General features: G+C 40.1%; 2 protein-coding genes across 4 annotated transcripts in view; one reads left to right on the forward strand and one right to left on the reverse strand.

The window, feature by feature from the left end:
* The window catches only part of col9a1c (collagen, type IX, alpha 1c), a 30,709-nt gene extending 26,845 nt beyond the window's left edge, over positions 1 to 3,864 (reverse strand). For 2 of the 3 annotated variants that reach the window (XM_026157063.1, XM_026157062.1), the window contains exons 1-2: positions 3,720 to 3,864; positions 312 to 347 (exon numbers count right to left, since the gene is read on the reverse strand). In XM_026157063.1, the coding sequence (XP_026012848.1) occupies positions 312 to 347; positions 3,720 to 3,748 (65 nt within the window). In that variant the 5' untranslated portion in view covers positions 3,749 to 3,864. The remainder of the gene's footprint in view (positions 1 to 311; positions 348 to 3,719) is intronic. The other variant, XM_026157064.1, reaches the window with a different exon arrangement.
* A 5,960-nt stretch (positions 3,865 to 9,824) lies between these two features.
* The window catches only part of fam135b (family with sequence similarity 135 member B), a 58,461-nt gene continuing 51,107 nt past the window's right edge, over positions 9,825 to 17,178 (forward strand). The window contains exons 1-2 of the mRNA XM_026155682.1: positions 9,825 to 10,189; positions 15,966 to 16,062. Coding sequence (XP_026011467.1) covers positions 15,986 to 16,062 — 77 coding nt within the window. The 5' untranslated portion in view covers positions 9,825 to 10,189; positions 15,966 to 15,985. The remainder of the gene's footprint in view (positions 10,190 to 15,965; positions 16,063 to 17,178) is intronic.

The following is a 17,178-nucleotide window of genomic DNA, read 5'->3' on the forward strand; positions in this document are numbered from 1 at the left end:
TGGTTTTATTTTGTTGTATTTACACTGGTCTGTGAAAATATTGTCAGACATAAACTGGTCAGTGGCACAAAAAAGGTTGGGGACCGCTGCTCTAAGCGACCCACGTGAGAAACAGGCAGGGCAATTACACTCTCTTCCATTAGAGGGCAGTACAACTACCTGCTCTAATTAAATGGGTTGCCAACTGCCAGTAAAACAGAAGAAGAGGAAGAAGCAATTACGTAATAGTCATGCTGTGAGTAGAACAACACAGCACATAATAGCAATAGATAAATAGTTAAATAGTTGAAAAGAAAAGTAATCAGTCTGACCTGGATCCTGGAGAAAATCCGACCCAGATGAAGGCCCTAGCATGAGTAGTGGTCAGAAGAAAGCAGCATATCAGGGACAAATCGAAACAATTACACTATGCCTGGTGCGCGGGAAAAAACTATCAACTATCAATATTTCCCAGCTCCAAAAGGCTGGGAAACAGTTGGTTAAGCTCCTTATATGTCAAATGTGTTACCGTGTAAGCTGAATGAAAAAGTTGTAAGCAGCTTCCAAGTTTGAAAATTGACATGAACATGGAGGGGCGTTAAAGCGGGATTAATTTTAATTGCCACCAGGGGGAGGTAGCTAGGTTTTTAAAAACACTTCCAGTCATACTAAAGTGTATGAGACAGTGTATGAGCCACTGACGTGACCTCTGCAAAGGTTGTGTGTTGTATGCAGATGTCTAGAATCGGTTTGTTCATAACTGTTTTTTATAAGCATAGTTTCATTGTTCTAATGAAATGTTCTAGTTTGACTACAGGCAAACTAGCTATTGGTGACATAAAGTGATAGATAACCTTTTTGTCATATATCAGACATATATTCTGTTAGTAAATGCATCACAAGGTTACCTCAAAAACTGTATGTCTAGAATGTCAACAAGCGGCCAGCAGTCAGCTTCACACTGGAACCATTTAGCAAATTCATTTAGAGAATTAATGATGTCAGAAAATAAGCAGCCTTACTATTTCCTCAAAACCATTACTACAAGTCAGGGGTAAGCTGATCTTTTCATCGCTATGCTCAGAGGGCATCATCATGTGTTATGCAGGCAAACAAACTGTATTTCAATGGCTCCATCCACTCGTGCTTAACTTAAATCAGATCATTTCTGCCCGGCTGTCTCCGAGGCAAATTCTAATCCTTCATATGGAGAGCTTTCTCAATGAGGGCATGAACTTATGTGCATATTTACTAATTACTTATACAAGCATCAATGAAATACTTCACCAAAACTTTCAGTTGAAGTATCTCTATTTACTTAAATATTGCCAAAGGTGGCTGATATAAATAATAATGGATTGGATTTATATAGCGCTTTACAATACCACTATTCATTCACTCTCACATTCATACACTGGTGGAGTGTACAGTTGTAGCCACAGCTGCCCTGGGGCAGACTGACAGAAGCGAGGCTGCCATATCGCGCCATCGGCCCCTCTGGCCAACACCAGTAGGCAAGTAGGGTAAAGTGTCTTGCCCAGGGACACAACAACCAGGACAGAGAGCCCAGGGATCGAACCGGCAACTTTCCGGTTACAGATGCGATTCCCAACCCCCTGAGCCACGGTCGCCAGTAGCAGTAGCTACACAGCTTTTTGAGGTTATCTTTCACAGCTGAAGTGTCTGAGCAGTGCTACATTTTGTTCACACTTGTATTATCACACTCGGCCGCTTTAGCTTCCTCTATGTGTCCTGCGTTATGAAAGCTTTCTACAGCTATTCTGAATCCGTCATCAACATGACTGATAGAGACAGTGAGGCCTCTCCTCTGAAGGCAAATGCTGCAGCTTGTCTAGCTGAGAAATGGATGAGGTTGGGGTGATGTTACTGAGGGCGTAACCCACCTCTAGAGTGTGAACTCTCCTGCTAATGTGTGTGTTTGCTTGAGGAATATGTACCAGTGTGTGTGTAGTGTCTGAAGAAATGACTAATGGCTAAGTCAGCAAGGCCTCTTCAGAGGTGTGGTCTCAAACACTATGCCCTTCACGTTAAAGGAGCATCTTCAGAGCCCCAGTGGGCTGTCTGTCTTAAGCACCAATCCATCACTGTTCTAGACTAGTGCAGCTATATGGGGCTCAAATGTATGATTTTATTCTTATTTTAAAGGGCCTGACATTTGCGGAAAATTTGCCAAGACTTGAGCAATCGTTCACCTTGCTTTCAATCTTTCAGCCTTTCCTAACTAAGTTAACCATGTCTAAATCTAGCAGTCAGAGTTCAGTTGTTGTAGTTACAACAGAAGCTAAAAAGGACAGGCTACTGGAAATATGTGCTGTTAATAGTAGGTTTCTTTAAAGTACCGTGATAAATATTGCATGACACACCAACATTTTCTATTGTGGCAGAAATATCTAATCAGTTTAAAGCAGCAGCTTTATCAGCTAAGTTTAAGGTTTCAATTCTACTTTTTAAAGTTTTAATCCTACTTAAGACACACAACAACTTTGTGCAGTGGATAGATGTGCGTTTACAGTGCAATGGATGAATTCAGACACACTCACATAAAGTGTACCTAGTTTGATCTTGCAACACTCAACAGTCTATCTTTCCGAAACTGGCTTCTTGTGAGTAAAAGAGTAGTATTGATTCTTCATCTTACTCTCAGCAAGAAAGCAAGTAAATTTATAGCCCTGCATGTCAGAGAATTCCTCTAAGACAGGTAAGTATTTTCTTTGAAGCATGATTTGAGTTTTTCTTTGTTTTCCTTGGAGGATTTCTTCCTATAACTGTTCATCAAGCTTGTCTTCCATCTGACTATATTTAGCTTCTTCCTACAGTTCTGTAAACAACAACAGAAATATAAGAAAGAGAAAGCTTCGCTTCATAGAGATGTTGGGAATGAAAAACTCCCTTTTAATAATAAATCTTTTATGTGCTACTTTGTCACTGACGAAACTGATAAAAATTGATGAAAAAATATAAACGGGTTAGAAGTGAAATATATAAGAAAACCCTACCTCTACCATCAGAAGACAAGACAAAGCCTCTGTTATATTCCTAGAACAATCCTTTCATGTAATCATTCTTTCAGCTCAGTTAGGTAATGATGTGCCCTCTCCTTTAACTCCTGACTGAATTCCCGATTCATCGTCTTTTGGCTTTTGACATGGTTGTAAGTGACAGACTTTCCCTTTGCTGTTGTGCATGTTTCAGTACCCCTTAGGCACTCCCAAAATGCTGAGAGCAAGCCAGCTTGCCAACTCTTGACATAATTAATGCTCTCCCATTTGTGTTAATTACCCAAGAATGGATCGCTGTTGGCCATGAAGCAACTGGCCATGTGGTTCAGTCATATTCAAGTTGACTGTAGCAGGAAACGTGTGGACAAAAACTTTGAGGAGTACAGTATCTATGTGAAAATGTTCAGTGCTGTTGAAGCCGGTAGTATTATTCAGATAAGAACTCTTTTATCCTAACAGCCGGAAGGGAAACAGCGAAGACGTGTGCATAGATGTGGTTGGATTAAAAGACAAACGTCTAATTTCTTTAATTTATGCTCAGACGATTCTTATTACACCCATAAAGTTATGAGAAAGAGAAAATGGAGCCATTTCCTCCTACTAAATAAAGATTACAAATTTATTATTAGTTAGTGTGAAATGGCTCTGCATAAATTTGGAAATAATAAAAAAAAAATTATGAAGAGCCCTGACAGAAAGACAGATATTTGAGATACTTACCTCCTCAAACCGGAGACTTTGAGGGCCATGTTTCACACCCCCTCCGTGACGAGACACGCTCAGTCGAGATGCAGAAGCAGAAGGAGCCGCGGTCATGAAATTCCCTCCCTAGAAGTCGGTCCTACCTGCGCATGTTGAGGGATTAACCGGAGTGGCACAGGGGATGCTCAAGCATTTTTGGAGGGCACATAAAAAGTTTGTTCAGTGGGCTCCTATTGGCCAGGGGTTTTCTGGAGGTGGTGACTAAGTTTTATTACCATCACTTAAAAAGATGCAGAAACCCATATGGCCTTTATGTGAAACACCTCTGCTCGCTTCTCTTCTTTTATGGTGCCTCCTAATGACATGTGCTGCCTGCGTGTAATTCTCCTAATAATCATCGTCAAGATAGCAAAGGAGCAGCCGGAGAGTGATGAAATGTGGATTTCATAATCATGTTCACTCATCAGTTTACCTGGAGAAGGCATGTTAGCCTGTAGCGCTGAAGAAAGCCTTGTTATTACCTTGAAGGGCCTCAGGCAGACACACTGTTTATGTTTCCTGCCTGTTGTGCAGTTGATTCTTTGGTGTTAGGTTCTTAGATCTTCTGAAGTGAAAACCAAAGACTATGACGCGGTTTCTTGCAAGACAGCTTTCGTTAGCATGCACAGGTATGCTGACATGTCTCACAGGGCTATGTTGCCCAAAAATATGTCAGAGGAGGCAGGAACTGCTTGGCTCATAGGCACAGATCTCTCTGTGGAAAAAAGAAAACCCCTTTTAACCACAATTGCACAAAAAAATGCCTTGGCTTTGACAAAATTACATGCCGCAGTGTGTTTTTATTCATAAGGCTGTTTATTTTTTTTATATTTCCCTGGGGTATATAGGTCTATTGATCCTGGCAACTGCTGTCCCTTCTATATGATGTGATATTGTGAATCAATAGCCTCACAGTCTTCTGATACTCAGTTTACTACCAGAATTTGTTACTATATCATATTTCACGAATCGATTGTTTGTGTAGCCACACCAACGCACTCATCTCAGAGAGTTGTAAAGGAAACACGATACAGATATTGGCGCTCCTCAGAGATTCAGCTGAAAGATCATGTGTCCAGCCTGGATAATGAAGACCTCCTGCTCTCAATGAGACAACATGCACAGACGGCGCAAGGAGAGAGAAAGAGAAGGCATTTTGGGATGATCCAGCCATGAGACTCGCCACATGACCAGGCAACTTGTGATCTGGAGTCAGATGAGACCCTCTAGTTTTTTTTTAAACCATCGAGGAAATCTTTTTACACCCTGAGAAGTAACAAACATACACACAAGCTTCAAATGTGGCCTCATTTCACGTGAGCGAAAAGGCTACAGCATTGTTAGCTAACGAGCTAAAGAGTAAGATAACAGAGGAGGTTTCGCTAACTCCACACTGTAGCAAAAGTCCTTACAGAACATGCTATTGTTGTTTCTGGGGTGTAAAGTAGTGCAGTTTTAGAATAACTACTGGTGTCTCACACAATGTCTTTGGTAATGGTGTGTCCAAATTCATAGGCTGCATCCTCCTGAGGACCCGGTCTTCGCGGTCTACGTGGGCCGGGTCCTCCGAAGGCCCAGTGTTGCCTTCTTAGCGACTTTGTCGATATATTTAGCAAGTTTTCAGACCCCCTCAGCAACTTTTTTCTAAAAAGCGACTAGCGACAAATCTGGTGACTTTTTCTGGTGTTATGGGAGACTCATTTATGACGACTTTTTGACAGGAAAGCACGTATCGCTCTTACTCTCAACAAGCAGCAGGTGCTGCCATGGGCACCTCGCCCGTGCCAAAGCGCTCACGGGCGGAGGATAGTCCTCCCTCAGCTGCTGTCAGGGCAGCAGATGTTCACATCTATGCGTCCAAACTGCAAATGAATCGTGCATGAGCGAAGCCGCTGCTCCCGCACTGACTGTAGCGCAGTCAGTTCTTCTTTTGTTGTTATGTTGTTTTGTGGATCACAAGGGTTAAAACTACTTATAAACACACACACACACACACACACACACACACACACACACACACACACACACACACACACACACACACACACACACAAAGTAACTCTATCAGAGTGCCTATTTCGGGACACTTTTGCCAGTCCAAACCTGGATAAAGGAGTAGGGTTGGAATTGTGACATTAAAAAAACAATAATTGTTAAAAGAAAGTTAATTTGTAGTTCTAAATAAATTCTAAATGCATTTAGGACATTTTTAACTCACTATATGTCTCTTCCACAATGAGACATAAACCTACAACCGAGGTTACAATTACATTAGCATGACCAATTATGCAAATAATTATGCATTTAGCGAATTCTAGCGACTTTTAGGACAGCCAATAGCGGTTTTCCTTACTGAGGAGTTGGCAACACTGCGAAGGCTGGGTAGGCCGGAAGTGAGCAGCTGTGAAACTGAAGCTAAAGATAATGCTAACAAGACTGAATGCACTTTTCATTTAGTGGTGGAATTTAGCCGCTGACTAGCATTAGAGAGCCAAAAAATGCTAAAATCCTCTTTAATGAAAAACGCCAGTCCTAAAGTGAAACATTAGCTGTTGTAGCTGTTCCAACTATAAATACATTTAAACATATAGTTAAAAAAAACTATATGTGAAATGAAAACAAAATGATAAATACTGTATGCTTAGCTTTTCTATACTGGAAGTCTACATGAATGTAGTACTGTGGAAAGAACACATTTCTTTGTTTTGTCAAGTTTGTGAAATTCAGATGTGATAAACACATTTGGTGGATTATAGTTTTTGTTATTGGCAGTTTCACTCAATTTTTTTTTTGTTTTGTTTGCATTTGGACTTCTTTTAACAGAACGGTATTTGGTTTTATTTAACAACTTTACTGTTCAGAAAGCAGCAGGAAAATTTTGCTTAGGACCATCAAACAGTTGTAGTTTTTTGCTTTTTAGCAAATATGACTAATATCCAAGTGTGTGTAACTTTACTTTAGGTATAAAAGGTCATCAGTGTTAAGACTCACACAATTTTCAACTTCATTAGTGATAGGGATTAAAAACAAATGCCTACATAAATCTATCAAATCCAACTTGATGGTAGAATTAAACAAATATCGCATTTAATCGCAATAATAAGCAATGCAAGCTTGATATTGGACTCTCATATAATTGGTGCCCTTGCTGTATAACCTCGGGAAATTCAGCCAGGTTTTTTTTTTCTTTCCCCAGACTATATAGTCATCTGGGCTCTGGCAACTGCCTGAAAAACTGAAAAAAAGAAAATCAATAGTGCTACCCTTTTAATCAAGAGTGCTTGGAGCTTATGGCAGAATGCCACAAGAGAAAAGCAGCAATTGACTTTGGGTTTTTAAGCAGAAGGTGAAGCTTAGAACACAGGAGAACTGTTATCCAGCACTCACTTGGTGAATCAGAGACACAGAAGAACCAAACAAATTGTTAGAGGAAACTAATGCTCTGCTGCTGACAGCAGTTAAACACACAGTTGCCATATCCAGCAGATTATGGGCATTTTTATTCATTTGTTACATAATCCTCCCCTCCCCCTTATCTGACAAGTGATTAGTCAGTGAAGAGTTGTTTAACCAGGACAGATGGCTTTTTAATTGTACCTGATTGCCAAGAACAAGCTAGACAGTGGCTACTGTGTGAATTTATTGTTGTCTTCAAGAAGAAAACCTAGATCAGGAATCCAGATTGTTGTCTTACATGATCAAAACAATCAAACAGATGAGGTCGTCCACCTAATGATTCAATATGTTTTATTCTAGGGGGAAGAAATTGCTTACTGTATCATTTTGTTTGGAGTCATAGCATTTTTCAGCCATTTGTTTTGATTTTACTGCTTCTAACTTTACTGCTATGCTTCAATCTCCTCAGCAAAATCTCCATCAGGAGCTGTTTTTAGAAAAACCCACTGTTCTGCTAACCATTATCAGGTAGGCTATGTTTAGAACTAGTTGGTTGAACACAGTGGAGGATTTAGCCAATAAACTTACAAATACACAGCTGAAGTGTTGGTAGTGGGTAAAATACAGACAGGAGAATGCATCGGTTTTAGGGCCAAAAACCTGTGTGGAGCCAGAAAAATCTCACAGGAAAACAAAATAGCATTGAAAACAAAACAGGTAAGGAAATCCTGGACAGTTTAAACGATGAACAGCACTTTTGGGTTGCAAACACAAAGCTAACATGGAAGTGCAGATCTTGTTCAATGACCATTAGGGAGCGACTCCACTGGTTCCAAAAAGACTTCTGGTTGTAATAAACATCTGTTGGAGAAATCCTTGCTCCCATGCTCTGTGGCCTCCATGAAGACTTTCCTGATAAGTTTATGGGTTAAATAGCTAGTTTTAGCTCATTACCATGGACTGGATCTACCACGGATGCATAATGGATAAGGCTAAGTAACGGATTCTAGTTGGAATAGAATAGAATAGAATGCCTTTATTGTCACTATACAGTTGTACAATGAGATACAGAGCATCTCCCACTCAGTGTAAACATGCTGGGGAAGGGGGGGGGGGGGGGGGGGGGGGTACAGTTCTGCAGCGCTATGTACATATGGACAGTATTAACATAGGGAAAAACATATATATATATAAAATGTACAATATACAAGATGTAAGTAATATGTAATAAATAGTGTTATGTATATACAGTTGAGTTATTGCACATAGAATTGGTATTGCACAGTGGTGGTCCATAGAGGAAGTGGGAAGTGGGGGGCTGTGTTATCTGTGCATGTGTGAGTTCAGGGTGGTTATCGCTTTGGGGAAGAAACTGTTTTTGAGTCTGTGGGGTTTTGTGTTGATGCACCTGTAGCGCTTCCCTGAGGGAAGCAGGCTGAACATGTTGAAACCAGGGTGGGAGCTGTCCTTGATAATGTTTGCTGCTCTGGTGAGGCAGCGGGAGGAATAAATGTCCATCAGGGAGGGGAGAGGGCAGCCGATGATCTTTTGTGCTGTCTCGACCACACTCTGAAGCCTCACTCTATCTGCTTTGGTGCAGCTGCCGTACCATACCGTGATGCAGTAGGTTAGCAGGCTCTCAATGGACGAGCGGTAGAAGGTCAGCAGCAGGTTGGAGTTCAGCTTGTACTTCCTGAGGACTCTCAGGAAGTGCAGCCGCTGTTGGGCCTTCTTGATGACCGCTGAGATGTTTCCTGTCCAGGAGATGTCAGCAGAGATGAGTACACCAAGGAAACGGAAAGTGTGGACCCTCTCCACACACTCCCCGTTGATGTAGAGGGGGGCCAAGTCGGTGCTGTGTCTCCTGAAGTCAACAACAAAAGTTTGTAGTTTGTAGTTGCACAACAAAATGAATATGGAACAGATCAGGACTGGAAACCATTTGGATGCAGTCATTTCCCAGTTCATTCGGCCCAGATCAGATACAGATCCGTTCATGTACAAGCTCATATGACCTGGATCCATGTTATATATTTTTATTTTTATAATTTAAATTTAAAAATGTAATTTTTTTATGACTTTGTAAATTATTATCCAGGATATGCTTATTGGCTAATGACTTGTCAGTCAGATCCATCCTTTGCTTTTCACATCCAGTTCCAAACACCACACTGTTATATAATGTATGATAATGGCTCACATAATAAAACATATAAATAAAGAATTTCTTGCCTCTGTTTGAATAGGAATGTTGATTTGTTAACATTATTATGGTAATACACATGTTGTTAAAGATATGATGGATAAAATAAACTTCCATCCACCCCAATCTCAATTCTATTCAAACTTTGTTCCCATATAGCAAACTCATTTTAAGAAATGCTAATTTGTATGTGCATCATAGAGGATAATTATGGGTTATAATCAAACCGCTTCCCAAAGAAACCTATGGTCACCTATCAAACAGCTCTTTTCTCTAAGCAATCACGCATTTCATTTTTAGTCATTATTATTTTTCCTTCCACTAAGCCCAATAGTGTGTCCAAATCACGTGACGTCCGCCTGCTTATTATTGCAATAACACTTTGTTTGCATAACAGTCACCCTTTTGTTCCTTATCATGGTAATTTCCGAGTGCACGGTTCACTACAGCTTTTAGGGGGCCGGCTCTGACGTCAGCCCGCCCTGCCGGACGGACACCAGCAGCACTACGCTGACTGGGTGCTGCTGACTATTAATATTCACCTTGTGAAACTATCCACAGTCAGTATATGCGGTCAGCGTTGTGCACAAAGACACGGCCACTCAGCGATACTTTTCCCAAACTGAAATCCCCTTCAGGGGAGGGAGAGAGAGAGAGAGAGAGACGGGGAGCGAGAGGGGACTGCAGAACACACAGGGTCTGGATGAATAACCATGGCAACAGCAGCAGCAGCAGGAGAAGCGATGATATAAACATTTACATCCGCGCATCCGTCCGCAAACAGCAATTCACTCCAGTAGAGGCTTGGACCAGAAACCCTCTGCGGATATCACTCCACATCAGCGCTAAGGTGAGGCTGTTTCATTCCTCATGTGACACCTTCCTCCTCTGCCTTTTGCTGGCTGGTTTGTTGTCTTCGGAACACGAGAGGATAGAGGGAAGCTCAGCTGTCATACATTACAACAGAGAAAGCTGCTTTCTGTAGTACACTGCTGCTCGGCGCCAGAGCTGCAAGGCTGACGGATTTGCTTAAAACACGGAGGCTAACGGGTTAAATTCATAGTCCATATGCGTTTCCTCTGTATGGCAGCTGAGGGTCTCTGTCTGACCTATTGCATATATGTGGTCACCACTGAGGAAACAAAACATTTAAGCCCACTCTACAGTGATAAGCTGAAGAAGCAATGGGGAAAATACATGTAGCTTTCAAAATAAAAGCATTGATAATTGTCTTTAAGCAAGCCACATACTACAGTGTGGTTTAATTTTGATAACTGGCAACTGTGTTTGGTGCAGCACTGGATTTCTTTTGATAACAAAGGATTTTTGTCAAAGCTGTCCCCCTGTAGGCTCAAATAGTGTAACACAAACACAGCAGAGACTGAAACTCGTGTGCAAAAATGCTAAAACAGACATAACTGATGACATAAGGGCAAATAGTCTTCATTTAATAATGCTGCTCATGTACTAATGTGACAAATTCAGGGACTGGTGTAGCTGACTGATCTCAAAATGTCATTATAGAACATAACGCCGAGGTTAGAGTACTTTGAAACCAGTTAATCCAACACCGAGCATTCCATTTTAATGCCCATCTTCACACTTTTAACTAGTTTTTTCTTTGGACAACGTGACCAGCACTCGGTTTCCATACAAGTGAACAGTGCTTCAGAGTTGTGAATACAAATAGTACGTCTGTTTACGGATTGCATGCAGCCCTCCAAACGCCAGCAGAAAAGCCTTTTGATCTTCAGAGAATCTAATTTGGCGATTGCAGCGATGCCAGTCACATCCTCTCAAAGTCATATTCTGATTCATTTAACTCCATAACTCGGCCCACTCCTCTCTCTTGTTCTCTTTCGTTTTTATCCTTTTTTTTTTTTGCAGGGATTTGGCGTAATATTGTAATTTAACAACAGAGAGCATAATACAGCATCATGGAGGGGTTTTAGCAAATGCTAGATTATGCCATCACATGATTGCTGGGCTGGCTCAGTGGATTTCTGTAAAGTGCCACTCCAGATAACCAATTTGCAGATAGCTTTCTCTCGAAATTAGAGATGGTGAAAATGATGGATTTGCTACAGCAACTGTGATTTGATACCCTTGCTTATAAGAAGGTGCTGTAACCTAACGGCCCTTTGTCACATATTTGGTGACAGCTTTTTGTTGTTGTGTGCTGGAGAGGGATGTGGATGTTAATCAGTGGAATAATGTCTGAGATTAATTTCCGGTTCTTTGAGCTATGTGCACATACAGCAGCTCATGGCAAACAATGGCTCTCTGTCTTACAGTGACATTTATGCCTGCTAAGCCTGCAAAAATGTGCTTATTTCACACGCAGACACTGTGAACGTGTTGCTTTTTCATCCGTTCTCAAATTGACACTGGAGATGTCATCGGTGGTCCCAGCTGAGCTGACGCCAACAGGAGCTGCAGCAAAGGAAAGAGGGCAGCTTAAGGACAACAAAGAGTTTTTAGGTTTTCCTTAAGGTGGTAGAATTAGCCAAGTTGCAAACTCTAGACCTCCAAGAATGCCAGAGTGTGTGGTGTGTTTGTGGCCTGCATTAAATAATAATAAGACAGCAGATGGGTGTTTTGCAACGATTAGTGTTTAATGATTTGCTTCTAGTAAGAAAGAGATAATTCACAAAATTGCACAAGCAGAAAATTCCAAGTGTAGTTTGGCTACAGGTTATGTAGAGATGTCTGGGAGCTGTGCTCGAACACAGTTAATTCAACAGTGTATTAAGGACATTGTATGAATGCAGGAATGTGTTTTTTACTTGTTATGTTAGTTGACATTGACCTGTTAATCATTCAGGCATAAAAGAGGCCTCCTAACTCAAAGGGTAAGCCAGGGTTGTGTCTACACATAACACACCTCTTAGCAAAGAACCAAATGTAAATTGTACCTTTAGGCACTTTGTCACTTTGTCACAGCATGTTGCAAAAACTCAACATCTGTTCAATTTCTTTTGTCGAATCTACAAAACAAACAGACAAAAAAACCTGTTTAGTATTTGTGCACCAGCACACCGATTCCCAAACATGTATTATCTAAAAATTGGGCTTATAGCAGCATCGTGTGCAATGGGTTTATAAAAAAATTGAGGAAATTGAACAAATGGAAGAAAAAAGAAAGCTGTGAGTTCTATTTTCTGCAAAGAGTTATGCAAATCGAGCAGTTAATAAAATAAAACTCTGTTGTTGTACTATTTTCGGGTCTTTACCTTACAATATAAAGCGCCTTAAGGTGACTGTTGTTGGGATTTGGCGCTATATTAATAATACTGAACTGCATTGGAATTTTCTCTCATCCTTAAATGCCAGCATTTCAAGTTCAGTCCCACAGGCATCTACATTCAACTTATTCACTAATTTATTAATGCTGACGTAAAGGTACAGAGAATGCTTTAAAACAGGGGCGTCAAACTCAAATACACAGTGGGCCAAAATTCAAAACTGGAACAAAGTCGCGGGCTAACATTAATATTTATTGAAAAATCTTCCTCCAGATATAAGAATGAATCTTTTGTTATGGACTCAAACAAGTTTTGCTGAAAAACTGGATATGGAACAAGCAAAGCTTAATACTAAACAATATATATATTACCTGTATAATACCAGTAGGCCAGCTCTAATAGTAATTTGGTATGGCTTCGCCAAATTTGGCCCGCGGGCCAGAGTTTGACACCTATGCTTTAAAAGGTCCGATGCTGCAGTTTAGCTGGTGGGGCGTTTCATCAACCAAGATCATTGTTGTCATCGTCATGAAAAGAAACACAGTGTGTCTCTCTTAGATGACTGACAGCTGTATGCCTCTGGAGCTGTCAGCGTGGGTGCTTTGGTGTGTGCCTCGCTGATTTGATTAACGTATTGATGAATTTTCAACACAGGCTGATAATCAGTGCATGCGTCTGGGTGCTCTTGTCATGTACTGTAGGCTGCTGATTGTTTCACTGGGAAATAAAAACATATTACAGTAAGTCCCCGGCCTGTGAGCTTCCATTTTATCAAGTACACAGTGTTCATTCGACTTACTGCCTACCTAACACATTGTCGGAGAAGTGAGCTGCTCCTTCTTATTATGTATGTTGGAGACAGCCGATAACAGATAAGTATAACGGTGGCCTGCACAACAGTTCAGTGAATTAAGGAAGCGACAAAGCAGCTTTAGCTATATCTTAAGCAGCGCAAAAAGAAACATATTTCAGCATCTCACCGTCTCCCATCAAATGACCTATAACTGTTCTTACAAGCAGCATGCCGAGTCAGCACAAAGAGAAAGCGTCTCTGTCGTTACTTGTCTCCTTAGGCCATTTGCGGCAGTGGGCAGCTGATGTACTACATTAGTGAAGGATACTGTGTGTCTCAGGACTGTACTCATTTGCTTTTATGGTCTTCAGCTTTAATGTGGGCACTGGATTTTACTTTCTTTCTCCACTGTTGGCAGGAATCTTCTAATCCATCTTATCAGCATTAGAAGAGAGCGTTTTTCTGCCAACTGTCAGGACACCTTAGATTCACCCTATTTGGTCAAATAAAGTGTTAAGAGAGGACACTGGGAATTAATTTCTCTGCTCAGATGAAGGGACAAGTCAGACTTTTTTCTCTAACATTTCTTTCTTTTTTAAAAGCTGTAACATCTTCTTAAAAGAATCTTGAAAAAATTCTGAAATAAAAGAAGCCTTTTTGTCCCAGCCCAGACACATTTATGCAAATGGTACAATAACTGACTCAGAAACTCACCATTAGATGCTCATTGGATAACGGCTTACTAGCTTTTCCCCAATGAGGATATTCCAGATAATCTTTCTTCCTTACTCGTAGAATGACCATCATTTTCAGGGAAATGTTTATTAAGGTGACACCTAAAGTGACCTGAAGGCGGGTGATTTCATGTAGCCTTCTATACCACCAGAAGTCTTTTTGCTTAGAGGAAGATTGCTCCCGGCTAAGCTAGCTTGGCACCTCCAAGTTAGCTTGGCCTGGACGCTCTTATACCGTCTGTGCTTTTGTCTGACTCATGCATATAGTTTAGCTGTTAATGAAATACTATGTGTGTAGTCAAGGACTCCTTTTACATAATCCTCAATTTAAAACAAATAAGATAAAAATAGAAAAAACAGTTGATATACCTGTAGTTTAGCTATTAGCACATCGTGTAAGTATTTTAAAGTGCATTCGTTTTAAAACAAGTGTCTTGAAGCTTTAAAAAAATGTGCCCCAAAGGCCCCTTTTTTAAACTAACTCAACCATTCACACCTATGGGCCATACTGAATCACCAATTAGCCTAACTGCAAACACACCCATCACCTTCTTGCTGTGAGGCAACAGTGCTAACCTCACGCTATATCGATATAAATACACTGAATACTAAGACAGGGACAGTTGTATTTTTTTCCCCCATTTTCCTTATTGCAAATTCAAATGATATACGCTCTGAGTGTCTGAGCTCTGATGAAATGAAACGTCACTGTGTACGTCTTACTTTATAGTAATATTGCTTTTATAGTTTTTACAGTGCTTACAGGAAGACTCACCCAATACCACACACATGGTGGTGTTATATTTCAAAGCGTTTAATTATGGGTTTCTTAATATGCTTGACTGTAAACACAGTCAGTGTTTGAGCACCTTTCGATTGATGGCAGCTCAAACTTGCCGTGTTTCAGCTCTCATAGCACTTTATAGCCTGTGTACTACGAGGTTGGTATCTAATGTTTGTAGTAAATTGGATGGTTCATGTTCTGAGCTTTAATTACAAGTGACAGGTAGTACTTTTAATATGGTATGAATGAACGGAGAGTCAGCAAGTCTAGTATGTACAGTACTGATCAGAAGTTATTTTGGACACATGGGTTTATAATTGTGATTTATTTAAGCAGGACTCAATGACTTGAAGCATACCTATTAGATCCTACCAATAAGAGATCCCAATAGATACCTAAGTCAAGAGACAATGGAAATTCAATATTAGTTTATATAACTGTATAATAGTAAGGCTTCTGGAGAAAGATAATGGGTTTCTGTGTTGTGTATCCAAAGGATGGATTCAAAAAAATTGTGCTACAGTAAACAAAACTGTGATAGATTTATGTCAAACATATGTCAAACATAATAAGGAGACTCTTCTTCTTTGTGTTTTAAAATATTGGGCATACAAAAGTGATGTTTAAAAATGAAAAACATCTGTGTTATAAAAGTTATTATTATTCAAATGTACTATAAAGGTAATGTGACAATGCTACTGCTGCCAATAAACTGATGTTTTCTACAATAGAACCTGGCTCACAGCTTTTCTTTTTAAGGTAGATAGAAGACAGAGAACATACAGCTGCACGCATTCATTTTTTACTGTGACATAATTCAATCACAGGGGTGGTTGTCATATGTGCAACATTAACCTGACCACTGGTAATGAGAACTATATTCAGACCAGGGTCTCTATCTTTGTCTGCTATCCACACTGCAGTGGACTGAATGAGTCATGCAGTATCACTTCCATGGGAGCTAGTTTTAGAAATGTCATCATTTGTCTTACCTCTCAGTGTGGATTTGGTGTTATTTTGGCTCATTGGTCTTATACATCATATTGATTGGTTGTTTTCTTTTTTGACAGGTGATGAGTGGGATCATATCATGTCTGAAGTACAGGGAACAGTGGAGTTTTCTCTAGAGTTGCACAAGTTTCACAATGTGGATCTCTTTCAAAGGGGGTAAGAATTTTTCTTATATATATTTAATAGTATTTAAAAAGTGCACATATCCTGAATCATTTAATTTACTGGAAAATTTCTATTTCTATTTCTGCTGCTAGTTAAATACTCTGCTGGTTAAATGCAACCATTGTTAGCTAATATCAAAATCTCTGTTTGTTTCATCATAGAACAATAACAATGCTAATTTTTTTGACACAGAGCTTGTGTACGCAACTAATTAAAATTAGTTCAAACATTAGTTCAATTTGTTAGCACAATCTAAAGCTTTTGATGTGGCTAAAGTCCAAAAGCTATATCAAAACTGGCGCTAACTAGCTAGAGTGTTGTAGCTGCTAATTCTGCTATTGCTAGCCGATGCACAGGCCTAAGAAGAAATGTTTGCAGTAAAGTGTTGCAAAATGTCACATGCAGAGCACTGACAGTGCTGTTTGGAACAGTGTTCAAGAGAGGCAAATGAAAATGAAGCAGTGAGGCCCCCAGCAGACTGCCTGTAATGCAAAGTCGTCTTCCTATTATTATATAATGTAGTATTATTAATGAAAAAGACAGATGTTACATCCAGTGCTTTACAAATAGGGAGTTTAAAAGGTTTTGTTAATGATAGAGGTAGTTCTTCTTTCTTGTTGCAGTTTTTATGATATTCCCAGACTAAAAAAGGGCCCTGTGTAGCCTGCTCTGTCTGCAGATTAAAACATGTCATTTGGCTCAGTGAAACACCAGCTTTACCAAAATGATTTTCCCTCTCCAAATGTGATGGGCTAAAGCTTTATCACGATAATCCCTTCAGTTGAGTGCACTAATATGTTTGTTTTTACTCGATGCCACGTTGCTCTGTGATATCAGAAGAGATCCGTTGTGAGCACGAAACAAAATCTGACCCCAGTGTAAAGATAAAGCCCTATGGACAGAGAATAGTTTAGTTACCAACATCTACACATCTTCCCACACTGAAATGTGCTTTCTTAAGTCAATACTAATCCCTGTGCTAGACTAGTGGGCCACACAGCTGTCCACTGATTGCATTAGGAATACTGATTAAATCTGCATTTGATTTGCAAAGGATAAAATGGCGATAAGCAGCATTTACATTTTATACTGTAATAGGAAAAGTAC

Source organism: Astatotilapia calliptera, chromosome 22, assembly GCF_900246225.1.
Source record: "Astatotilapia calliptera chromosome 22, fAstCal1.2, whole genome shotgun sequence".
Taxonomy (NCBI): Eukaryota; Metazoa; Chordata; class Actinopteri; order Cichliformes; family Cichlidae; genus Astatotilapia; species Astatotilapia calliptera.